The sequence below is a fragment of the Parambassis ranga genome, chromosome 17, assembly GCF_900634625.1.
Source record: "Parambassis ranga chromosome 17, fParRan2.1, whole genome shotgun sequence".
In the NCBI taxonomy this organism is placed as follows: Eukaryota; Metazoa; Chordata; class Actinopteri; family Ambassidae; genus Parambassis; species Parambassis ranga.
In genome coordinates, this window is record NC_041037.1 from 21594822 (window position 1) to 21615398 (window position 20577).

General features: G+C 45.0%; 1 protein-coding gene and 1 pseudogene across 3 annotated transcripts; both read left to right on the forward strand.

The window, feature by feature from the left end:
- Positions 1 to 5117, forward strand: LOC114449584 (immune-associated nucleotide-binding protein 13-like). 3 transcript variants are annotated; one of them, XM_028427384.1, is made up of 5 exons: positions 1 to 50; positions 373 to 450; positions 908 to 987; positions 3063 to 4191; positions 4390 to 5117. In XM_028427384.1, exons 4-5 carry the CDS (start codon positions 3140 to 3142, stop codon positions 4808 to 4810), a joined length of 1473 nt encoding a protein of 490 aa, XP_028283185.1. In that variant the 5' UTR covers positions 1 to 50; positions 373 to 450; positions 908 to 987; positions 3063 to 3139; the 3' UTR covers positions 4811 to 5117. The 3 variants fall into 3 exon arrangements, with proteins under 3 accessions (XP_028283185.1, XP_028283182.1, XP_028283184.1); XM_028427381.1 differs by having other exon boundaries at positions 3063 to 5117; XM_028427383.1 differs by lacking the exon at positions 1 to 50 and adding an exon at positions 216 to 277 and having other exon boundaries at positions 3063 to 5117.
- A 5621-nt stretch (positions 5118 to 10738) lies between these two features.
- LOC114449580 (NLR family CARD domain-containing protein 3-like) lies at positions 10739 to 18636 on the forward strand (annotated as a pseudogene).
- The last annotated feature ends 1941 nt before the right edge of the window (positions 18637 to 20577 follow it).

Here is a 20577-nt window from a genome sequence, read left to right on the forward strand (position 1 = left end):
CCCAGCAGCAGCCGACTGCAGAGGCAGAGCGTGTCCTTCCCTTCTGAGCGGTAAGTTGCTGTACATTCTGACCGTACTCTTTTTAGTTGCAGTTAAAATTAGCAGCAGTCTTACCTGCATGATTATATTTCATCTAAAAGTTTTTAAGGTTGCATTCTATATCAAAGTCTTACAGTTCACACTTTCAGTTCCAGTTGAAACTAAATTTAACTAAATAGTGGATTTCCATCACGATCCATCAGAAGCTTTATATATTGTATTAACTAACAAAACAAATGTAAGTAAAGTCTGTAATTAGTAATAATATAATGTGACTGTTAGGTTGTTGTGGTCCATCACCAGCCTTCCTTTTTGCTGTTTTTTTCACACCAGAAACATCAGATTTGGAAACTCTCACTTCAAAGTGTTCCTCTGTGGACCCACAGACATTTGATGTGATCGATCAATGAGGTAAGTGTTTCACCTTATCAATGATTACTGCAGTAAATACAAAGAGAGAATCTTCACATACTTTACTTTCAGTGTGTGGACTGTTCAACTCAGACAGTAAAACTGGCTGTTACCACTACTACTAAAAATGCTTTTAATTATAATGATACAATGGTTGCCCTGTCTAGAACCCTTCCACTGCCTGGTTGTTTGAGTCCTATGTTATCCTGCATGTATGCTGTCATATTGAGGAAACTAGCTCAGCCAAGCCTGGTAATAAATGTCCTGTTGCCTTTTTTGTGTTTGTCAAGACCAAGATCCTTGAAGGAATTTCTGCTTCTTTTCTTCATTTTGAACAGAAAATGAGAAAATTCCAACATTACAATTTGAAGAGTGAAAAATTGAATTGTATTTAGTGTTTAATATTACAACGCTGGATGAGAAAAGCTGTTTTAACTGTGTTCTTTTTATTTTAAAGATTTTGGACATGTTAATCCTGAGCAGCATTTGGACAGCAGCTCTTCAACCGTAAAGCAGCACTGTGAACGGCCGACAGAGGTTTGTTGAACTTTATCAGCTTCATTTTTAAATCTGACACTGTTATACTGACTGTCAATATTATGAAACAGCTTTTCACTTCATGTGTTCATTAATATGATGCAAAAGACAAATAGTGCTGTGGCTTCAACACATTTTATATACATTCCAAACATTGAATGCTTGAAGTCAGGCCCAAGGTGGTATGCAGTGTTGGGAAGAATACTTTTAAAAAGTATTCAGTTACAGAATACAGATTACATGCCTTAAAACGTAATTTGTCATGTATTCCGTTACATTACTCAGTGTGAGTAATGTATTCTGAATACTTGGATTACATTGAATTGCATTTTAAGTGACAGAGTGCAGCGATCAGTCCCTGCTGACTACAGAGGATGCTATAAAACATTCAATAGAAAATGTCCAGATTGCATTCAGTGTTATTAGTTATTCTAGAGAAACATAACGTAATGTCAGAATTATATATTTTTTAAACAATGTAACCCAAAATCATTTTACACAAAAAAATAGTCGTCCATGAAACAGACTCATTTTACCATGTATAAAACCAGCTAACTGCAGCCACATGTTCCTAGTGATGGGTTTTCGAGGCTTTGTTGAAGCCTCGACACCTGATTCAAGAAAAAGGTTCATTACTCGAGGCTTCATTGACACAGTAGCTCGAGTAGGACTAGTAGGACTAGTGGTGAATAAAATGAACTGCGGTGTGTGTTATTGGTTCATGGATCTTTGGGATTTGACTGCCCATGCACAGTCTCGTTCCACTACAGGTTTCACTGGTTTCAAGCGAACACAATACAGTACATATATTAAAGAAAGATGTTATTACCATTATACTAATATATTGTTTAGATGTTTAATTGCAGTAAGTAACACAAACCTAGTGACAGGGTTTCGATCCTGTGTAAAGGAGTGAAGTGTTTCATATGACGTAAGTCACATGATTTTTCCTAAAGCAGGCACTTACGTTTCACTGTAAGTGTGACTATGACGGACCTAGAAATAATATCACATTTCAGTTGCACTGCTATGGGATTTGACATGGATAATTACTGATAATATAAAATAATAATTATAATAATTATAATCACATATGTTGTGTTAAGAATACTTGAAATGCATAGAAAAGTCTGTTTTGGGGTTCATTGGTGATTCACATGACAAACCGAACCAATCACATGGTTCGAAGCACTCAGCTGCTTCAAACGTCACTGAAGTGGTTCAAACGTCACTAGTCACGTGACCGAAGCAAGCCTCGGCACAGTGGTTCGAAACAATTGCTTTATGAGCTACCGCGCATGTGTCGAAGCCTCGGGTGTCAGAGGACCATCCTTACATGTTCCTACTTAAATGTTCATCAGCCTCTGTTTTGGACGGAGTTAGCTAGCAGGAAACAGCTAACTAGTTCATTTATTCAAGTGACACTTACAGTATACCGGCATCATGACTGAGGACGCAGCGCTTCATCCCCAGAATCTGACCCCCATCAGTCCAGCTGCTCTGTCCTCTCTGTCCCCTGCAGCTGCAGCTTTCTGTCCAGTTTGCCGACATGAACCAAAAACTTTAGCTTTGATCAAAGATGTTGTATTGATGATAAGAGCTCTCACTCCAATGGCTATTTACCGTCAGGAGTCAGACATCTGTGGTAAACAAGATCTTTGTTGTAAGAAGATGATTTTTTTACATGACTTGTTTCATCCAGCAGACCGTTGTGTAATCCGCTGATTAGAACAATGTAACTGTATTCTGATTACCATCTCTTTAGAGTGTAACTGTAACGGAATACAGTTACTCATATTTTGTATTGTAATTATGTAACTGTCTGTATGTATGTGTTGTTAGGGTGAAAGTTGATCTTTAACTCTGTACTCTGTTAATGTTTTATTACCCAAACTGTGAGTAAAGATCACAGTTAACAGTCGTATTACTGCACATTGAATGACCAGAAGCACCTAACCTGTGGTTAAACACTCTGAGGAGCCTGATGTACATTATCTGTGTGAATGTTAATATAAAGTTATCACTACTAGCATTAATCTATGTGATTGTAATGATGGTGTTTCCATATCTTACAGATTTGAATCTAAGAACAGAGACCCAGAAGACACAGACCGCACAAAAAAGGAGGTGGAGGACTGGTGACACCAAGAAAATGCAGGCTTTCTTAAAGTTTTTCAAAGGTTCTGATGGTCCCAAACAAAGCAATCTGCTGCAGGAAGGACCTCCAGATATTTATAAAATTCCACTTAAAGAGGAAAAGATCAAAGGAAAGGGCTGCAAACGTTTCAGTTTTGGAAAGGAGCCTCACAAACCTAACCGCACCATAATGGTTATGGGAGCCACTGGTGCTGGGAAGTCAACTCTCATTAATGGGATGATCAATTACATTCTAGGTGTTAAATGGGAGGATTCATATCGGTTTAAGTTGGTTGATGAGGGTCAGTCCACATCACAGGCTCACAGTCAGACCTCTGAGGTCACCGTGTACAAAATCAACCACCAGGTCGGGTTCACAGAGCCCTTCTCTCTGACCATCATTGACACTCCAGGCTTTGGAGACACCAGAGGCATAGACAGAGACAAACTGATCACAGAGCAGCTCAGAAACCTCTTCTCTGATCCACATGGTGTCAGTGAGATTGATGCTGTGTGTTTTGTGGTTCAGGCCTCTTTAGCACGACTCACACCATCACAGAAATACGTGTTTGACTCTGTGCTCTCAATCTTTGGCAAAGATGTGGCAGAGAACATCAGAGTTCTGGTGACGTTTGCAGACGGTCAGTGTCCACCAGTCCTAGAGGCCATCACAGAGTCAGATGTCCCCTGTCCTAAAACAAAAGCTGGACTACCAGTCCACTTCAAATTCAACAATTCAGCACTGTTTGCACACAACAACCCATCTGAAGCTAAGAGCACAGGTGGTGATGATGATGATGATGATGATGATGATGATGGTGGAAGCTTTGATAAGATGTTTTGGGACATGGGGACCAGCAGCATGAAGAAGTTCTTTGCTGCTCTGACTAAGATTAAAACTAAAAGTTTGACCCTGACACAGCAGGTCCTCAGAGAGAGACAGCAGCTCGAGGTCTCAGTGGACAATCTGCAGCTGCAGGTTAAATTCGGGTTAGCCAAGCTGGAGGAGATAAAAGAGACAAGTGAGAAACTTAAAGAGCACGAAGCAGAGATCAGCAGAAATGAGAAGTTTGAGTTTACAGTCACAGTCAGAAAACCTTTTCAAGAAGATATCTCTGGTAGTGGAAAATACATCACCAACTGTCAGCAGTGTCATGTGACCTGTCACGACGACTGTGCCTATGCCAATGATTCAGATAAAAGAAATTGTTGTGCAATGGGATCAAATGGATACTGTACTCAGTGTCCAGGTAAATGTATCTGGAATGTACATCATAATCAGAAGTACAGGTTTTGGTATGAAGACGTGACTGAAAAACGAACAATACAAGACCTGAAAGAAAAGTACGAGGAAGCTAAAGGAGAGAAGCTAACTGTTCAGGGAGTGATTGACAGGCTGAAGGCTGAATATGATGATGTACAAGCTGAGGTGGTCAGACTGATGGAGACTTCTGCCGAATGTCTGAACAGACTCAAAGAGATCGCACTGAAACCAAACCCTCTCTCCACTCCTGAATATATTGACATGCTGATTGAAGGAGAGAAATCTGAGGCCAAACCAGGCTGGAACCAGCGAGTCCAGTCTCTGATCAGCATGAGACAAAAAGCAGAGTACATGGCCAGAGTAGAGAGAGGAGAGAAGCTCTTAGATCATCAGGAATCTTTGGATTCTGCTTCTCCTCAGTAGGCAGAGTATCCATGGACTGAAGCTGAGTCCTGTGCTGCAGCCCCCCCCCCCCCCACACTCCTTTCCAGTCTGTGTGGACCAGTACCTGTCAGCATCCAGCAAAAGGCCTAAAAAGAAGATTTGATCTGAAGTCAAAGCCACAAAACAAATGTAGGTCAGAACACAGAAGCAGATCCAGGATCAGGTGTAGACCAGCAGCAGCAGTGTTCGGATGATCGGATCAAATCTAGGGTTGGGCGATATTGGCAAAAAAATGAATCACGATTAATTGTGGCATTTAGCCGATAACGATTAATTTGACGATTAATTGATGACAATTACACTTACATGTTTTTGACTCTAAATCGGCAGTGTTCTAGCATGATACCGACAAATCCTCAGTCAAGTTAACCCCTTCATTCTAACAGGTTAAAGTAGTGATTAGTCACCAACCAGCCATGGAAATACACAAGGCACAAACTGCTTCAAAATAATGAAGCAAACATTTAAAGTAACTTTGTCCTTCAAATGTTCTTATCTTAAGGTCACAGAGCAGTGCATATCAACATTAAAATTAAACAGGACAAATAAGTTCAGAAAAGTCACATCAGTGATTATTTCAAGTTTAAAAATGTGTCTGTGCAAATGAACCTACGTTACGTTCTTCCAGCGCTTAGTTTGGTCGTAAGCTGCACAATGACTAAACGTATCGCAGATTCTCGGCTGAGTGGAATTCTTTCCAATATCTGCTGGAGGAGACTTCGCTGTTGTAATGTTTCCTATCTTGCTGTGGAGTCCGTTAAATAAAGATCGGAGTTCATTCCTTTGATACGAGCAAAAATCAAGTTACTATGGCAACAACCAACGCTCCACGCTTCACCTAATGCATGTCGTGGCACTATATACAGCTGTAGCCGGCGTTGTGTCCTCGTTGCGCTTTCTTATGTTAGGAACGTGCTGCTCTGCATCATTTAACTGAATACCACTGCCTTCCGCTATTATTGTTATTGTGGGCTCGCAAAAATACGTCATCATGACGAGGCACTATTCGCCGTAATCGATAAGTGGCAAATATTAATAGTTGTTTAATGAGCACACAGTTTATCCTTTATATTCTGATTGATCAGGTATGTTTTATTATTGATTACTTCATGCTGTCAGTATCTTTGAATCATTGAAGTTTGTGATCATTGTTTTCATCATGTCATCACAGTGATCATGTGACCTTTGCTTTGAGGCAGTTTCTGATTGTAAAATGTGCCATATAAATAAAATAAAATTTGATTCTTTGATGTGTTCTTGTACATTGATGAGTTCTGTTCTGATGATAGATAGGTACTAAAAATAAGCAAAAAGCAAATTAGTATGTACAGGACTTCAGGTGCATGCGACGCAAGAGATCCAGTCACTTCCATCCAGTGTTTCATCATCAACACGTGGTGTAGAATGACTGATTCCTGCAGTGACTCTGTAAACAGGACACAATGAGCCTGCTGGATATTTTCTACACATCAAATATTTCATCAGAGGGCCAACATGGACCAGGCCAAACATCCAGTCACATGTTGGAGCCTGCAGCTTCTTTACAGTTCAATGTGGGTCTGCTGGTCTCTGCAGGACCATGGAGCCCCTCACAGTCCTGTGCTGCAGCAGTTTAACATGAAAGCTCCTAAAGTACAACACATGAAGGGATCTGGATCTCATGTCTGTGTTAGACAGCTTCACATCATGTCCTTCATTTATCATGAGAATGTTTTGGAACATAAAGAGTGAGTGAGGCGTCACACACTTGAACAGTTTGTTCAAGTTGTGTGTGTGTTGTGTGTCAGTGTGTGTCTGTCCTGTACCCGTCATGCTGGAGTCCTCAGACAGAGACAGCAGTACATGTTTACTGCCTGCAGGGCGGCGACATCTGACAGATTTATTTTGTCTTGTAGCTGTTTCCTTTTTGAGACAGAAGGGGGCAGCAGATGGTAAAGAGTCCAGGCTGGACTGATCTGCTCCCCCTGCAGGACTACTCAGGGCCCTGCAGTCCTCGGTCATCAGGGGTCTGGCCTTCATTGTTGTCTCTGTTGGACTCTAGCCCTCTTTACAGTCTGGATTCTCTCTGACCCCGTGTTGCCTCCTCTCATTATCTGAGTCTAACTTCCTGTGTGTCACTGTCGTGCTGCTTCTTTATTGGACGAAGCATCGTCATGGTTACACTCAGGGCTGGAGTGGGCCACTTTTTCCATGGAGGACGAATCTGAACAAACGAAACAGCAGCTAGGTCTTTTTAAATTTCCTTGTTATTAGTTCAGGTCTGTTGGTATCCATCACATCTGTGTTTGTGACATATCGATGTTCATTCTGTTATCCTCTCTACCTGTCCCTACTGTACTTGAAACTGGATATTTGTGATTATTGTGAGGAATTCCAAACTCCAAAATCGGGAATCCTCCTGAATCTCCTAAATAGCGACTCTGGGCCTGACGCGGACTGCTGGAGGCACGGGATTGATTTTAAGATTTCTTGTTTTTAAATGTCTCAACGGGTTAGTACCTCTCAGACCTTGTCAGACTGCACAGGGCCTCCAGAGACCTCCGCTCAGCCAACCTGAGGGTCCTGGAGGTTCCCAGATCAAATCAGAGCTCTAAAGGGGACCAAGCCTTCTCAGCGGCAGCTCCCCCTCTCTGGAACACGCTGCCCCTAGCTGTGTGGCCTGCCAACAGCCTGTCCACTTTCAAATCGTTGTTTAAGACTCACTTGGTCTCAGTACTTTGGCTGAGAGCAGCTGCTTTTAATAGTTTTATGTTTTATTGTGAACCCTGTGTGTTTTTAGAATTTGATTTTTTTATTTTTTGTTAATAATATTATTGTGATCAGTGATGATGTGGGATATCTCTACATGTACTGTTATGGTCAGATAGATGTGAGTAAACAGGGTTGTAGTTATGCAGGCACTTTTGGGCAGCCTGGGGTCCTGAGGTGGATCAATAAGGGAGTGGCCATGCCAATATAAGAGGAGAGGAGGATACTGCAGTGTGTGTGTCTGAGTCACTGCTGTGCGCTGGTTTTCTCTGTCTCTGGTAAGTAAAGAAACATTTTCTAATGCTGTACAAGCATCATGTTTATCATCTACTGTCCTCATAACATGAGTAATATAATAAGCATTAGTGTGTGTGATGAAGCTGAGCAGACAGCATCTTGTCATGTCATGATGTTACATGACGGCTGCCTAACTGAACACCTTCACTTCATTTCAGGACATCAGTGTGTGTTGTGTTGTTTGAATAATCACACTGAGGGATGGACGGTGGGGGGGCCATGGTGATGCCGGCGCTCGGCCAGCCTTTCCTCCTCGGGATGCTGTACGACTGCCGCAGAGACTCACTCCTACAGGGTTTGATTGATTGGAGTTATTTATTCAAAGGCTGTAAGTGGTACGTAGTGTATTATGTAACAAAGAGAAACAGGAGAAGAAAAGGTCAAAAATACATGGAAGAAAAAAGCAAATAATATAAAAACACATGTTCGTATGTACACACTCATACATGTGTCAATAGACATATAAAGGCATGTGAAGGTAGATGTGCCCACAACATAAAGGGAGACATACATTCACATACATGCATCATCTACACTATACACTCTGAAGCAGACCCGGGCAAAGCACGGCCCGCGGGCCACACCCGGCCCGCTTGCACACTCCTTGTCTCTTCCACGCTGCGTCATCCCATCTACTCTCTGCAGAGACACGGTCGCTGTGTACACTTTAAAAATGCTGACTATGCTGAAATGTACGTTAACACACACAGAAGCTCCACGGTGCATTCAGATGTTACCGCGGAGCTGCAGCCGACACATTTCATCGTCATCTGCTCTTAAAAAGCTCAGATCCTGCCCGACTGTCAGAACTATAATTAACTCTAATGGGTTTCTTCTGTAAAAATATCTTCACATCATCTGTGCTGCTCTGCACTGTGTGTGTTTCAACATACAACCAGCACACACTCAGAGCAGACATGGACACACACAGAGGACAGAGGAGGGACCAGTAAATGACAGCAACAGATTCTTACAGTGATGAAACTGTAACAGGAGCATATGTATAAAGGTAGATACTGTGCCAGTGGTCTCTGATTTATATTGTTATTTATGAAAAATGTGGCCCTTTGCTTTTCTTATGGAAGTCTATGTGGCCCTCGCAAAAAACAATTGCCCACCCCTGCTCTAAAGGGCGAGGAAGGAAGTGGAACTTATTTAACCCCGTTCTTCATCAGAACACAGTCAGCACGCCGACACCACAGTATAGATCTGTGTAAGGACGGTCCTCTGACACCGAGGCCCCGACACATGCTCGGCAGCTCATGAAGTGATTGTCTCGAACCACTGTGCCGAGGCTTGCTTCGGTCACGTGACTAGTGACGTTTGAACCACTTCAGTGACGTTTGAAGCAGGTGAGTGCTTCGAATGGTATAGAGTCATGTGATTGGATCGGGTTGTGAATCGCTTGGTGGGACCGGGTGTGTTCAGGGATATGATTAATGTAGATATATCAATATATAGTAATAGATCAATCAGTTAGAAATATATTAGCTACATTGATACTTTTATTAGATATGAGTGAATTATATTACTTAGATGCACAAACTATTTCACATTTAATTTTTATTATTTATATCTAAGAATTCCATATCATTAAACGCAGTTAATCGCAATTTGTCATTGTGTACATTTTAGTAGAAGAAAAGTTATTGATCACGTTTCTCTTGCATAGGCAAAACTCTCTGTTTGTGTGTCTGTGTGTGTGTGGAGGACCTCCTGCTGATTTGCGTCTCATAAGTTTTGAACCTGGACCCTGACAATGATTCCCCTACACCACCATCCAGCTTCGTTCTCCACCACAAATGCTTTAATTGTGTTAAATATTTTAATTGGATTAATCATGATGTTTGATCAGCCCTGATTATTATGTTTCCACTTCAAATGTGACTTTGTACCAACTGTGTGCAGTGAACCTGAAAGTTTAATGTATTTTATTGTGTCAGTCTGAAACCATTCACCCAGGTAGTGAAGTCAAACGAGACGAAATTCAAATCCCAACCAGTCCATGACACACCGCAGTTCACTTGATTCACCACTAGATGTCCTCCTCGAGCACTGTGTCATTGAAGCCTCCAGTAATGAACCTTTTTCTTGAATCAGGTGTCGAAGCTTCAACAAAGCCTCGAAAACCCATCACTAGATCTGTGTACATACAACCACACAAATACACTCATCAATCATGTTATGATGATTCATTATTAGTATTAATTTACTGTAATGATAGTGTTGAAATCACAAGCTGCAGAGCTGCCCTGCTCTCTCTGGAGACACCCAGTTGAGTCCTTCTCCAGATGAAGGAGAGAGAGACGAAGAAGAGGGAGACAGGACAGAGAGGATGAAGGAGAGAGAGGAGAAGAGGGAGACAGGAGAGAGAGGATGAAGGAGAGAGAGAGAGGAGAAGAAGAGGGAGACAGGACAGAGAGGATGAAGGAGAGAGAGAGAAGAAGAGGGAGACAGGACTCAGAGGATGAAGGAGAGAGAGAGAGGAGAAGAAGAGGGAGACAGGACAGAGAGGATGAAGGAGAGAGAGAGGAGAAGAAGAGGGAGACAGGACAGAGAGGATGAAGAGAGAGAGGAGAAGAAGAGGGAGACAGGACAGAGAGGAAGAAGGAGAGAGAGGAGAAGAGAAGAGGGAGACAGGACAGAGAGGATGAAGGAGAGAGAGAGAGGAGAAGAAGAGGGAGACAGGACAGAGAGGATGAAGGAGAGAGAGGAGAAGAGGGAGACAGGACAGAGATGATGAAGGAGAGAGAGAGGAGAAGAAGAGGGAGACAGGACAGAGAGGATGAAGGAGAGAGAGAGGAGAAGAAGAGGGAGACAGGACAGAGAGGATGAAGGAGAGAGAGAGAGAAGAAGAGGGAGACAGGACTTCTTACTGGATGATGCTGCTGATGGAGGGAGTCTCTGTCAACACTCACTCACCTCCACACTCATTCTCTCTGCAGGTGGAGGCCATGAAGAGGACGGAGTGTGTCCTGATGATCACACAGGGAGAAGCATGGACCCTCACCCCCACTGTTCTAAACCACACCCAGCTGTGATGCTGTGTTACTGATGGAGGCTGAAACAAGTGCAGCTTAAACCACTCTGTAGACCTCCAACGTAAGCTTTCCTCTCTGTTTACCAGGAGCCATCAGAGACCAGACTCTCATGGACCAGGACCAGGACCAGAACCCAGCTGTGTGTCCATGAAGAGTAATGACTCAAAAGGGCTGATCATTAACTTTAAAGGAGGAAAGGCGTCTTCCTTGGAGCAGTAAGATCTGAGTTCTTTAAACAGCTGCTCTGGGTCCGGCTGCCGTCCTAGTGTCTCTGTGGGGAAGTGGTCTTGTGCTGCTGTGATGATGAGCTTCATGTTTGCAGAGCAGCAGCAGACAGCGTGAGGACCAACAGCTGATCAGTCCAGCATGAGCACTTCCTGTGACGGTCTGCAGGTCCAGACCTGACGGCCTGTCTCAGACCACAGAGACCGCAGCAGTGTGTACTCAGCTCAGAACACACACTCTGTCAGCAGCTGCTGTTTCTGCATGTGTGCTCACCATCCAGCGTCATGTCATGTGACATTATGTGGCTAACTGTTCCTGATTGGTCCACAGAGTCCACCAGCAGAGCTCAGAGTCTCCCGGTGGTCCGTCTGCCCAGCAGCATCAGACACAGCTGGACTCCATATTTCTGGTGTGTACATGTAGAACAGCTGCTGGTCCATGTGTTGTGTTGTTGTGTCTCCATACTACACTTTGTGGACCAGCGGACTGTCAGTCTGTCCAACATGGACCTGATGTTTGTGTCTCTCTGTTCCAGCTGCTGGAGGACAACATCCTCACTTTTGTGAAGGACGAGCTGAAGAAGATCCAGAAGCTTCTGAGACCAGATTACCCAGAATGCTGTGAGAGCCAGAGGGAAGATGAGGAGGATGAAGAGCAGAGGAGGAGCAGAGAGTCCTTTGTGCAGATCACGGTGGACTTCCTGAGGAGGATGGAGCAGGAGGAGCTGGCTGAGCGTCTGCAGAGCAGTAAGAGGATTTAAGAGCTTTAACATGATGGAAAGAGGAAATGAAGTTTACATCTACACACTCTGCTGTTAACATGATGCAGACATCTGCAGCACATCTGTCACTTCTGACTGAAGACTGTCAGGAAGTTCAGTCACTCATCACATTTACTGTTTGTTCAGGATCTGCAGCTCCAGAGTGTGGACGTAAACTCAAGTCTAACCTGAAGCAGAAGTTCCAGTGTGTGTTTGAGGGCATCGCTAAAGCAGGAGAGCCGACCCTTCTGAACCAGATCTACACAGAGCTCTACATCACAGAGGGGGGGGGGGCTGCAGGGGTCAACGAGGACCATGAGGTCAGACAGATTGAAACAGCATCCAGGAAAGCAGACAGACCAGAAACCCCCATCAGACCAGCAGACCTCTTCAAAGGCTCACCTGGAAGACAGGAACCAATCAGAACAGTGATGACCCAGGGAGTGGCTGGCATCGGGAAAACAGTCCTAACACAGAAGTTCAGTCTGGACTGGGCTGAAGACAAAGACCACCAGGACGTCCACTTCACATTTCCATTCACTTTCAGAGAGCTGAATGTGCTGAGAGAGAAACGGTTCAGCTTGGTGGAGCTTGTTCATCACTTCTTCCCTGAAACCAAAGAGGCAGGAATCTGCAGCTTCCAGCACCTCCAGGTGCTCTTCATCTTTGACGGTCTGGATGAGTGTCGACCTCCTCTGGACTTCCACAACACTGAGGTCCTGACTGATGTCACAGAGTCCACCTCAGTGCATGTGCTGCTGACAAACCTCATCAGGGGGAAGCTGCTTCCCTCTGCTCGCCTCTGGATCACCACAAGACCTGCAGCAGCCAATCAGATCCCTTCTGACTGTGTGGACCTGTTGACAGAGGTCAGAGGGTTCACAGACCCCCAGAAGGAGGAGTACTTCAGGAGGAGGTTCAGAGAGGAGGAGCAGGCCAGCAGGATCATCTCCCACATCAAGACATCACGAAGCCTCCACATCATGTGCCACATCCCGGTCTTCTGCTGGATCACTGCCACAGTTCTGGAGGACATGTTGGAGACCAGAGAGGGAGGAGAGCTGCCCAGGACCCTGACTGAGATGTACATCCACCTCCTGGTGGTTCAGGCCAAAGTGAAGAGGGTCAAGTATGAAGGAGGAGCTGAGACAGATCCACACTGGAGTCCATGGAGCAGGAAGATGATCCGGTCTCTGGGGAAACTGGCTTTTGAGCAGCTGCAGAAAGGAAACCTGATCTTCTATGAATCAGACCTGACAGAGTGTGGCATCGATATCAGAGCAGCCTCAGTGTACTCAGGACTGTTCACACAGATCTTTAAAGAGGAGAGAGGCCTGTACCAGGACAAGGTGTTCTGCTTCATTCATCTGAGTGTTCAGGAGTTTCTGGCTGCTCTCCACCTGATCTTCTGTTACACCAACAGGACCACCAAGGGGCTGGAGGACTTCCTGGGAGACGACTACAGACACTCCAGTCTGGATGACTTCCTGAAGAAAGTCATGGAGAAATCTCTGCAGAGTAAACATGGCCACCTGGACCTGGTGGTTTGCTTCCTTCATGGCCTCTCTCTGCAGTCCAACCAGATGCTCTTAGGAGGCCTGCTGGGTCAGACAGAGACCGGTCCAGAAACCATCCAGACAGTCATCAACAACCTGAAGGAGACGAACACTGTTAAAATCTCTCCTGACAGAAGCATCAACATCTTCCACTGTCTGATGGAGATGAACGAGCTCTCAGTCCATCAGGAGATCCAAGAGTTCCTGCAGTCAGAGACCAGATCAGAGAAGAGACTCTCTGTGATCCACTGCTCAGCTCTGGCCTACATGCTGCAGATGTCAGAGGAGGTTCTGGAGGAGCTGGACCTGAACATGTACAATCATGGGAGGGACGACTGAGACTGATTCCAGCTGTGAGGAACTGCAGGAAGGCTCGGTGAGTCCAGGTGTGTTGATGACTGTGAATCAGTGTAGATTAGTGGTTCAGGTCTTCACAGATCCACACTGTGTGGTTCTTCAGAGGTCCATGTGTCAGCTGTGTCTTTGTCTCAGATATTCTTCAGCTGCTTAAAGCTGCTCAATGAATGAAGACTTGAATTATTGTTTCTAATCATTGATCCATTTGACAGATGTTCTTCTGTTTGTGTTTCTGTACAAATCTGAACACATTCAGTTTTATTAAAGAGGAGAGAGAGGAGAAGAGGGAGACAGGACAGAGAGGATGAAGGAGAGAGAGAGGAGAAGAAGAGGGAGACAGGACAGAGAGGATGAAGGAGAGAGAGAGAGAGAGGGGATAAGAAGAGGGAGACAGGACAGAGAGGATGAAGGAGACTCGGGGTTCTCACAGCTTCTCCAAAGTCAAGTTCAGACACTTTCAAGGAGCATTTCACTCTGTCACATGATCTGTAGGAGGACGGGTTGGTCACAATGTTGTTGTCATATTCCTGCTTTGAGCGTCAGATTAGACCTAACAGATGATTTTGTGGTGCTGCTGGTCTTCCTGGTGGTCTGATGTGGATCAGAGGACTCTGTGGATGATGGAGGCAGCTCCACTGGATGCTTCTGCTGCACCGCCACTCTCTACATGAGGTGGACGTTCCTGTGCTTCCTGGAAATAATCGTGTACAGCAGGGAACATTTTAAAACATATGATCAATATTATTATCAAAGAAGATGCTAAAATGTCAGGCGGCGCCTCAGATGAGAGGAAATCAATGTTTTCAAAATCAGAAAACTCAAAGTGCCTGACTGCAGTCAGAGCTTCATTTAAAGATGGAGGTCACATGGTCTCTCCCCTGTTGTGGTCTGTGTGCAGAGTCACAGCAGGAGGCTCACACAGCTCTGAATGTAAAGAGCAGACAGGTCCAAGCCTGAGACCTCACAAAGGTCAGAGGTCAGAGAGCTGAGAACGCCTTCCTGATGAAGGCTCACTCCGTCCTCCACGTGTAAAGCATGCTCAGCTCTGAGACTGAACCTTGAATAATATTTTGAAAGGCTGAAAAAAGTTCTGAATCTCCTCAACATTTTTATGTTTGAATTTCTATTTTTCATAAGTGCAACATGCTTATTACAGACTTTCATCATCACATCTTCAGGTTCGAGCCTCTCGTTTCACCCTTATATACATTTTCAGAGTTTCAAATTTGGCATTGATCTCCCACCACATTCAGTTTGCAGAAAACTTTTGAAACCTTGAAACTTGAGTGCTGAATATTTCAAATCTCTGCAGACATTGTGTTTGTGAGTTTTGAGTTTCAGATGTGTCGCTGGTCTCCCTCCATTACATGTGCAGATAAAGTGCTGAATGCTTGAAACTTGAGGGTGGAAAGGGTGGTGTTTTATTTTGAAATCTGGGCGGATGTACTTTTGCGCTGCTGTTTCAGAGTTTTGTCTGCTCCTTGCGATCACATGATTTTTTTTGGCAGCGTTCTCTCGCTGCTTTGATCTGAATCTGTGAATCCCTCGCTCTGAAAAATAAGAAAAAAGCGGCTCCTCGAGGGAGGTTCTATCATTCTTCTACAGCTTAGGTTCTCAAAGTGCGGCCTGTGGGCCAATGGCGGCCTGCTGAAACAATTCTGGTGGCCCGCAATTAGCTGACATGAATTTTTCACATTCACACTCTCCCACTGCAGCTCAGGTACAAGGAGTTCTACACACTTGTTTCTCATCCAGTCCAAACGGATTTTGTTCTCATTTCTGCCACCTCAGGAACACGAGCTTAACACGAGTTTAACAAGCTTATGTCACGTCACTCCACCTGCCTCATCTAGTCCGCGTTCACTCAAAGCCACGAGTGAACCTGATATAACTCACCCCCCCCCCCATTACTAGTAATTACTATTATAATAATATAATAATTTTAAAACCAATAAAATGATCAATGTTAGGTTATTAATTGGCCCTCAGCTATAAAAACTTTGAGAACCCCTGTTCTACCGTTTCTCTGAAGTACAGTCCAATCACATGTCAGGTCAGGCGGGACTGACAGCGTGCTGCGCCAATAACTAACACTAACATGGTTCTGGTCTACGTTGCCATGTCTGGCTGTGAGCCATGTGTGGCTCAGTCACCATGTGTCTCTGATGAAGACGTCCTCATGTAACTCTGTGGACAGACGTGGGTCAGACCTCACTGACTCCACATTCTCTGCCTTCATCTGCAGATTACAACACAGATTAACAGTCTGATGAGGATTATTGTTTCATGTCAAACACAGTCAGACCAGATGAGCTGAGCCACTGATGTGCAGAGCAACATGTCCAACAGGACGTGTCCAGCTGTCCTCAGGTGAAGTCCATATAAAGTGTCCTCTTTCATAATAACATGTTTCCTGATCTTTCTGTCATCACAGACTTTCTGGCTGTAGACTCTCAGAGACTCACTGTGAAGTCGTGGCCTCAGCTCTGAAGTCCAACCCCTCCCATCTGACACAACTGGACCTGAGTAGGAACCACCTGCAGGATTCAGGAGTGGAGCAGCTGTGTTCTGGACTGCAGAGTCCTCACTGCAGACTGCAGACTCTGAGGTCAGTTCTCTGTTGTTATTGATGATCAGGTTTATGAAGGACTTAGGTCCAGTTTGTCTCAGACTGCACAGAGCAGCTGTCAGGACTGACAGACATCACAGGGAGCACAAACAGGTTACATGAAAGAGCATCAGTCCCACAGACTACACAGGCCAGGGATCCCAACCCCTTCAGACCTGTGGCTTCAACGTCTCCCCCAAGCTGGACCCCTGCAGTTCACATACTGGCTCGGCCTTGGAGTGGATGATTGTGACGACCTGGCTCACAGGACGAACAAAACTGAAGACCACACCACACTGTGTCTAATGTATTTAAACAAACTCAGGAAGAATCGAAGAATAGAAAAGTATATTCTATTCTATTCTATTCTATTCTATTAGTCATATAGATCAGTGAATCAGCAGTGTGTAGCCTGCATGAGTGTGAACCAAACCATAACTGTGTTTGTTCTGCTGCTTTTATATGTTGCTGTTTTTAGAGCATGTTATAAATAAAGTTGCAGATATTCATGATGTAGGATGCAAAGACACCACTGCACAGATCTCAGCTGTATATCTGATGTTATTCTGGTTCCTCTCTATATCCTATGTTCTGATCAATTGTTACTTATGGGTTTCTAGTTTTGATGCTGCTCCAGCAGCACTCTCTGCTCTCTCTCATTATGTGTTCTGCCGCTGTAAGGACTCAGGTTCCCATCCGGTGGGTGCAGCTGTTTGGACTTTGGTACATTCTGAACCTTCCTCAGCTCTGAGCTGATGATGAAACTCTGACTGATTTCAAGCAGGAACGTTCTCTTCTAAACTCACATCTGGTTTTCTTTATTCAGATTGTGGGGCTGCGGTCTGTCAGAGATCAGCTGTGCTGCTCTGGCCTCAGCTCTGAAGTCCAACCCCTCCCATCTGACAGAACTGGACCTGAGCTGGAACCACCTGCAGGATTCAGGAGTGGAGCAGCTGTGTGGGTTTCTGCAGAGTCCAGACTGCAGACTGCAGACTCTGAGGTCAGTTCTCTGTTCCTGTTGTAGATGTTTGATGTTTAATGGATGTTCACACAGAGCTTCATCCATGAATCTGTAAATGATCTTTAGTTGTTCTAAATTCAGTCTGTGGTCACAAAGACCAGTGTTTGTTACAGAACATGTCCCTCTGTGAGTCCTTAAAGGGAATGTTTGTCCTCTCTGATCCTCTGAACTCTGATTAGTTTCAGTGTTTACTTGATGAATACATGCAGCTGATTCAAGTATTGATCCAGTATTGACCCTGTAGTGACAGACTGAGGTCAGCAGCATGTTATTGGTCTGTGTGACATGGATAGGTGTGTGAATGTTGTGCTGACATGTTGATGAGGACACAGTGATGCTGATCTGAACACCTCAAACATCTGATTGAGATGATGAGATGATTTCATCTGTTTTTCTTTATTCAGATTGAGGGACTGCGATCTGTCAGAGATCAGCTGTGCTGCTCTGGCCTCAGCTCTGAAGTCCAACCCCTCCCATCTGACAGAGCTGGAGCTGAGTCTGAACAACCTGAAGGAGTCAGAAGTGAAGCAGCTGCTGGACCTTAAGCAGAGTCCAGCCTGCAGCCTGCAGACTGTGAGGTCAGTAGAGGGGCGGAGTCAGTCTGTGCTGCTTTCAGCTGATTTGTACTAAATACAGTCAGTATCACAGATCCAGTGTTTCCTGTGAAGCTGCTGCCTTCTGATTGGCTGCTTTCCTCAGTGATGCTGTGAGAATGGTGACCTCCATGTCTCTCTGTCAGAGACAGAGGAGACGTCCATCAGCACACAGAGACTCTGTCTTTAAATGGGACAGCAGGACGTCCTCAGTAAAGTCTGTGTGATGACTCAGCAGTCTGTCTCCACTGTGAGAGAGACCTGCAGAGGACACAGACCTGATGCTAAAAGTCTGCAGCTCTGTGAGCTCGGAGCTCAGTGTGTTCACTCCAACACGTTAACATGAGAGCTGAAAGGAAGCAGCTGCTGCACTGCTGCTCTGAACGGGACCGAAGTCCTGCTGCTCTGAACGGGACTGAAGTCCTGCTGCTCTGAACGGGACTGAAGTCCTGCTGCTCTTCATACTGGATGATGCTGCTGATGGAGGGAGTCTCTGTCAACACTCACTCACCTCCACACTCATTCTCTCAGCAGGTGGGAGTGGTGAAGAGGACGGAGTGTGTCCTGATGATCACACAGGGAGAAGCAGCAGCTGGGCCGTCCTGCAGAGAACCTGTCCACTTCCTGTCCCTGCTGCTCTGATGAAAGTGTCTGCAGTTCATCTAGAGGGCGCTAGAGACACTCCTCTATGAAAAGAACTGAATGGAGCTACAGTCATTATTTACACTGTAAAACATCTGAGACAGTAAAGGGGAACTTGACGAGTCAGGAAACATATCTGTGTGGTCTGTTAGCAGACGTACATGAAGGAGGCCGAGCTGAGGCGCCCCCTGTCTTTGTTTTCACACCAGGTCCCTGTTAAAAGAACCGACCCAGCACTCTTTAAGTGCAGCTGTTCATCTTGTACTCGGTCTTTTTTTTATTTTTGCCAGTTCTCTGTTTAGTTCTACATCCTGGTTCTTTGTATTGTTTTCCTTCCTGCCCTGACCTCCCTCATGTGTTGATGTATCGTGCTTCCTGTTTTATTTTGACAGTCCTGTCCTCCCTGTGTCTCCTCTGTGAATTTACTTCCTCTTGTATTCCGCCTCCTGTGATGACCGGCTCCTTCCTGATTGTGTTCACCTGTGTCTTGTCTCCCTGGTCTGTTTGAGTCCTGTGCTCCCCTTTGTTCTGGTCGTTGGTCTGTTGTCTACCCTGTGCTGCTGCCTTACCTGTGTCTTCCCATCGTGTCATCCTCCTTTGTCCTCCCGTCCTCCCGCTGGATTACCTTTGTCGGTCAGTTTTCCTCTTCTGTCTTCCTGTAGATTTTGGTCTACTTCTGGACTTGGTCTTTTGTATCGTTGTGCTTGGGTTTTGGATTTAGATCCTGGCTTTGAATAAAGCTCAGCTTCTGTTGAACTTCTTATGTCTGTGTTTGGGTCCTGTTAAAACACACAACAGGAGCAACAGAATCAGGACTCAGTTCTCTTTGTGTTCACACTGTGAGTTCACTACAAAGAGGACCGGCTTCTCCTTCTGGTCCAGCTCAGCTGTGTTGGGGCCTCGGTCCTGTTTCTGTTCACACCAGGTCCTCTAGACCAGTGGTCCCCAACCACCGGGGTCATTTGGTACCGGGCCGCACAGAAAGACTGAGCAAAAAATATATTATTCATTATCTGAGTCTGAAAGCTGTTTCATTTATAAATCGATCAGATTCATCCGCCTGCGCCTTTAAGCACCTGCCCAGACGCTTGTCTCGGTCACGGGATACGGCCCCCCAAAATTAAGCCCACAAGCTAGCAAAAAGGAATAAAAAACAAACGTCTTTGGAGAGCTTCTTCGGAAAGGGGAAAAGGCCTAACGGTCTAAATAGCTTGTTTATAAAATGTAAATAGTTTCTAATTAAATTCTATCATTGTTGTTTATTGCCACGACCACGACCTGCTGCCATGTTTTGGATGTTTGTTTTCTGTACGGCTTAGTTTTCAGCAGCTACAGTCTCTACAGTAAGTGAAGAAGGTTAGAACACAGTGAGAAAGGCAGAGTGAACCTGCTTTGTGTTCACAATGTGCTGGTTAGACGTACTGCACAGAAACTTAGAGATACACATGAAGGCCCATGGAGAGCATGGGTCTGAAACAGGAAGTAACACACAGAATGTGCTGTTATTCGACAGAACAGAAGCACCACTTTAAAAAGCTCCTTCTTCTTTGAACTCATTGTGACTTGGAAGTAGTTCAGCTGCTGTCAGGCTGTGCAGCACAGACTCTGTCAGCAGGGGGTGCTGTTGTGTTGGTTGTAATGGATGAAATGGAAAGTTGTGTGTGGAGAAAACCTGCAGACGCTCAGCTGCTGTCTGATGTGTGAAGGTTTGCAGTGAAGGCTGTTTGTTGTGCTGTCAGCATGGACGGTGCAGGAGAAACACACAGCAGAGACACAACTGTCAACAACAACATGTCCACTGCTTTCTCTGAACAGACACTCAGGTTTGTTCTCCGATGGACTCTGTGAGTGAAGCTCTGCAGATGTTCTCCTGCTGTGAGTGCTGGGTGCTCCTGCAT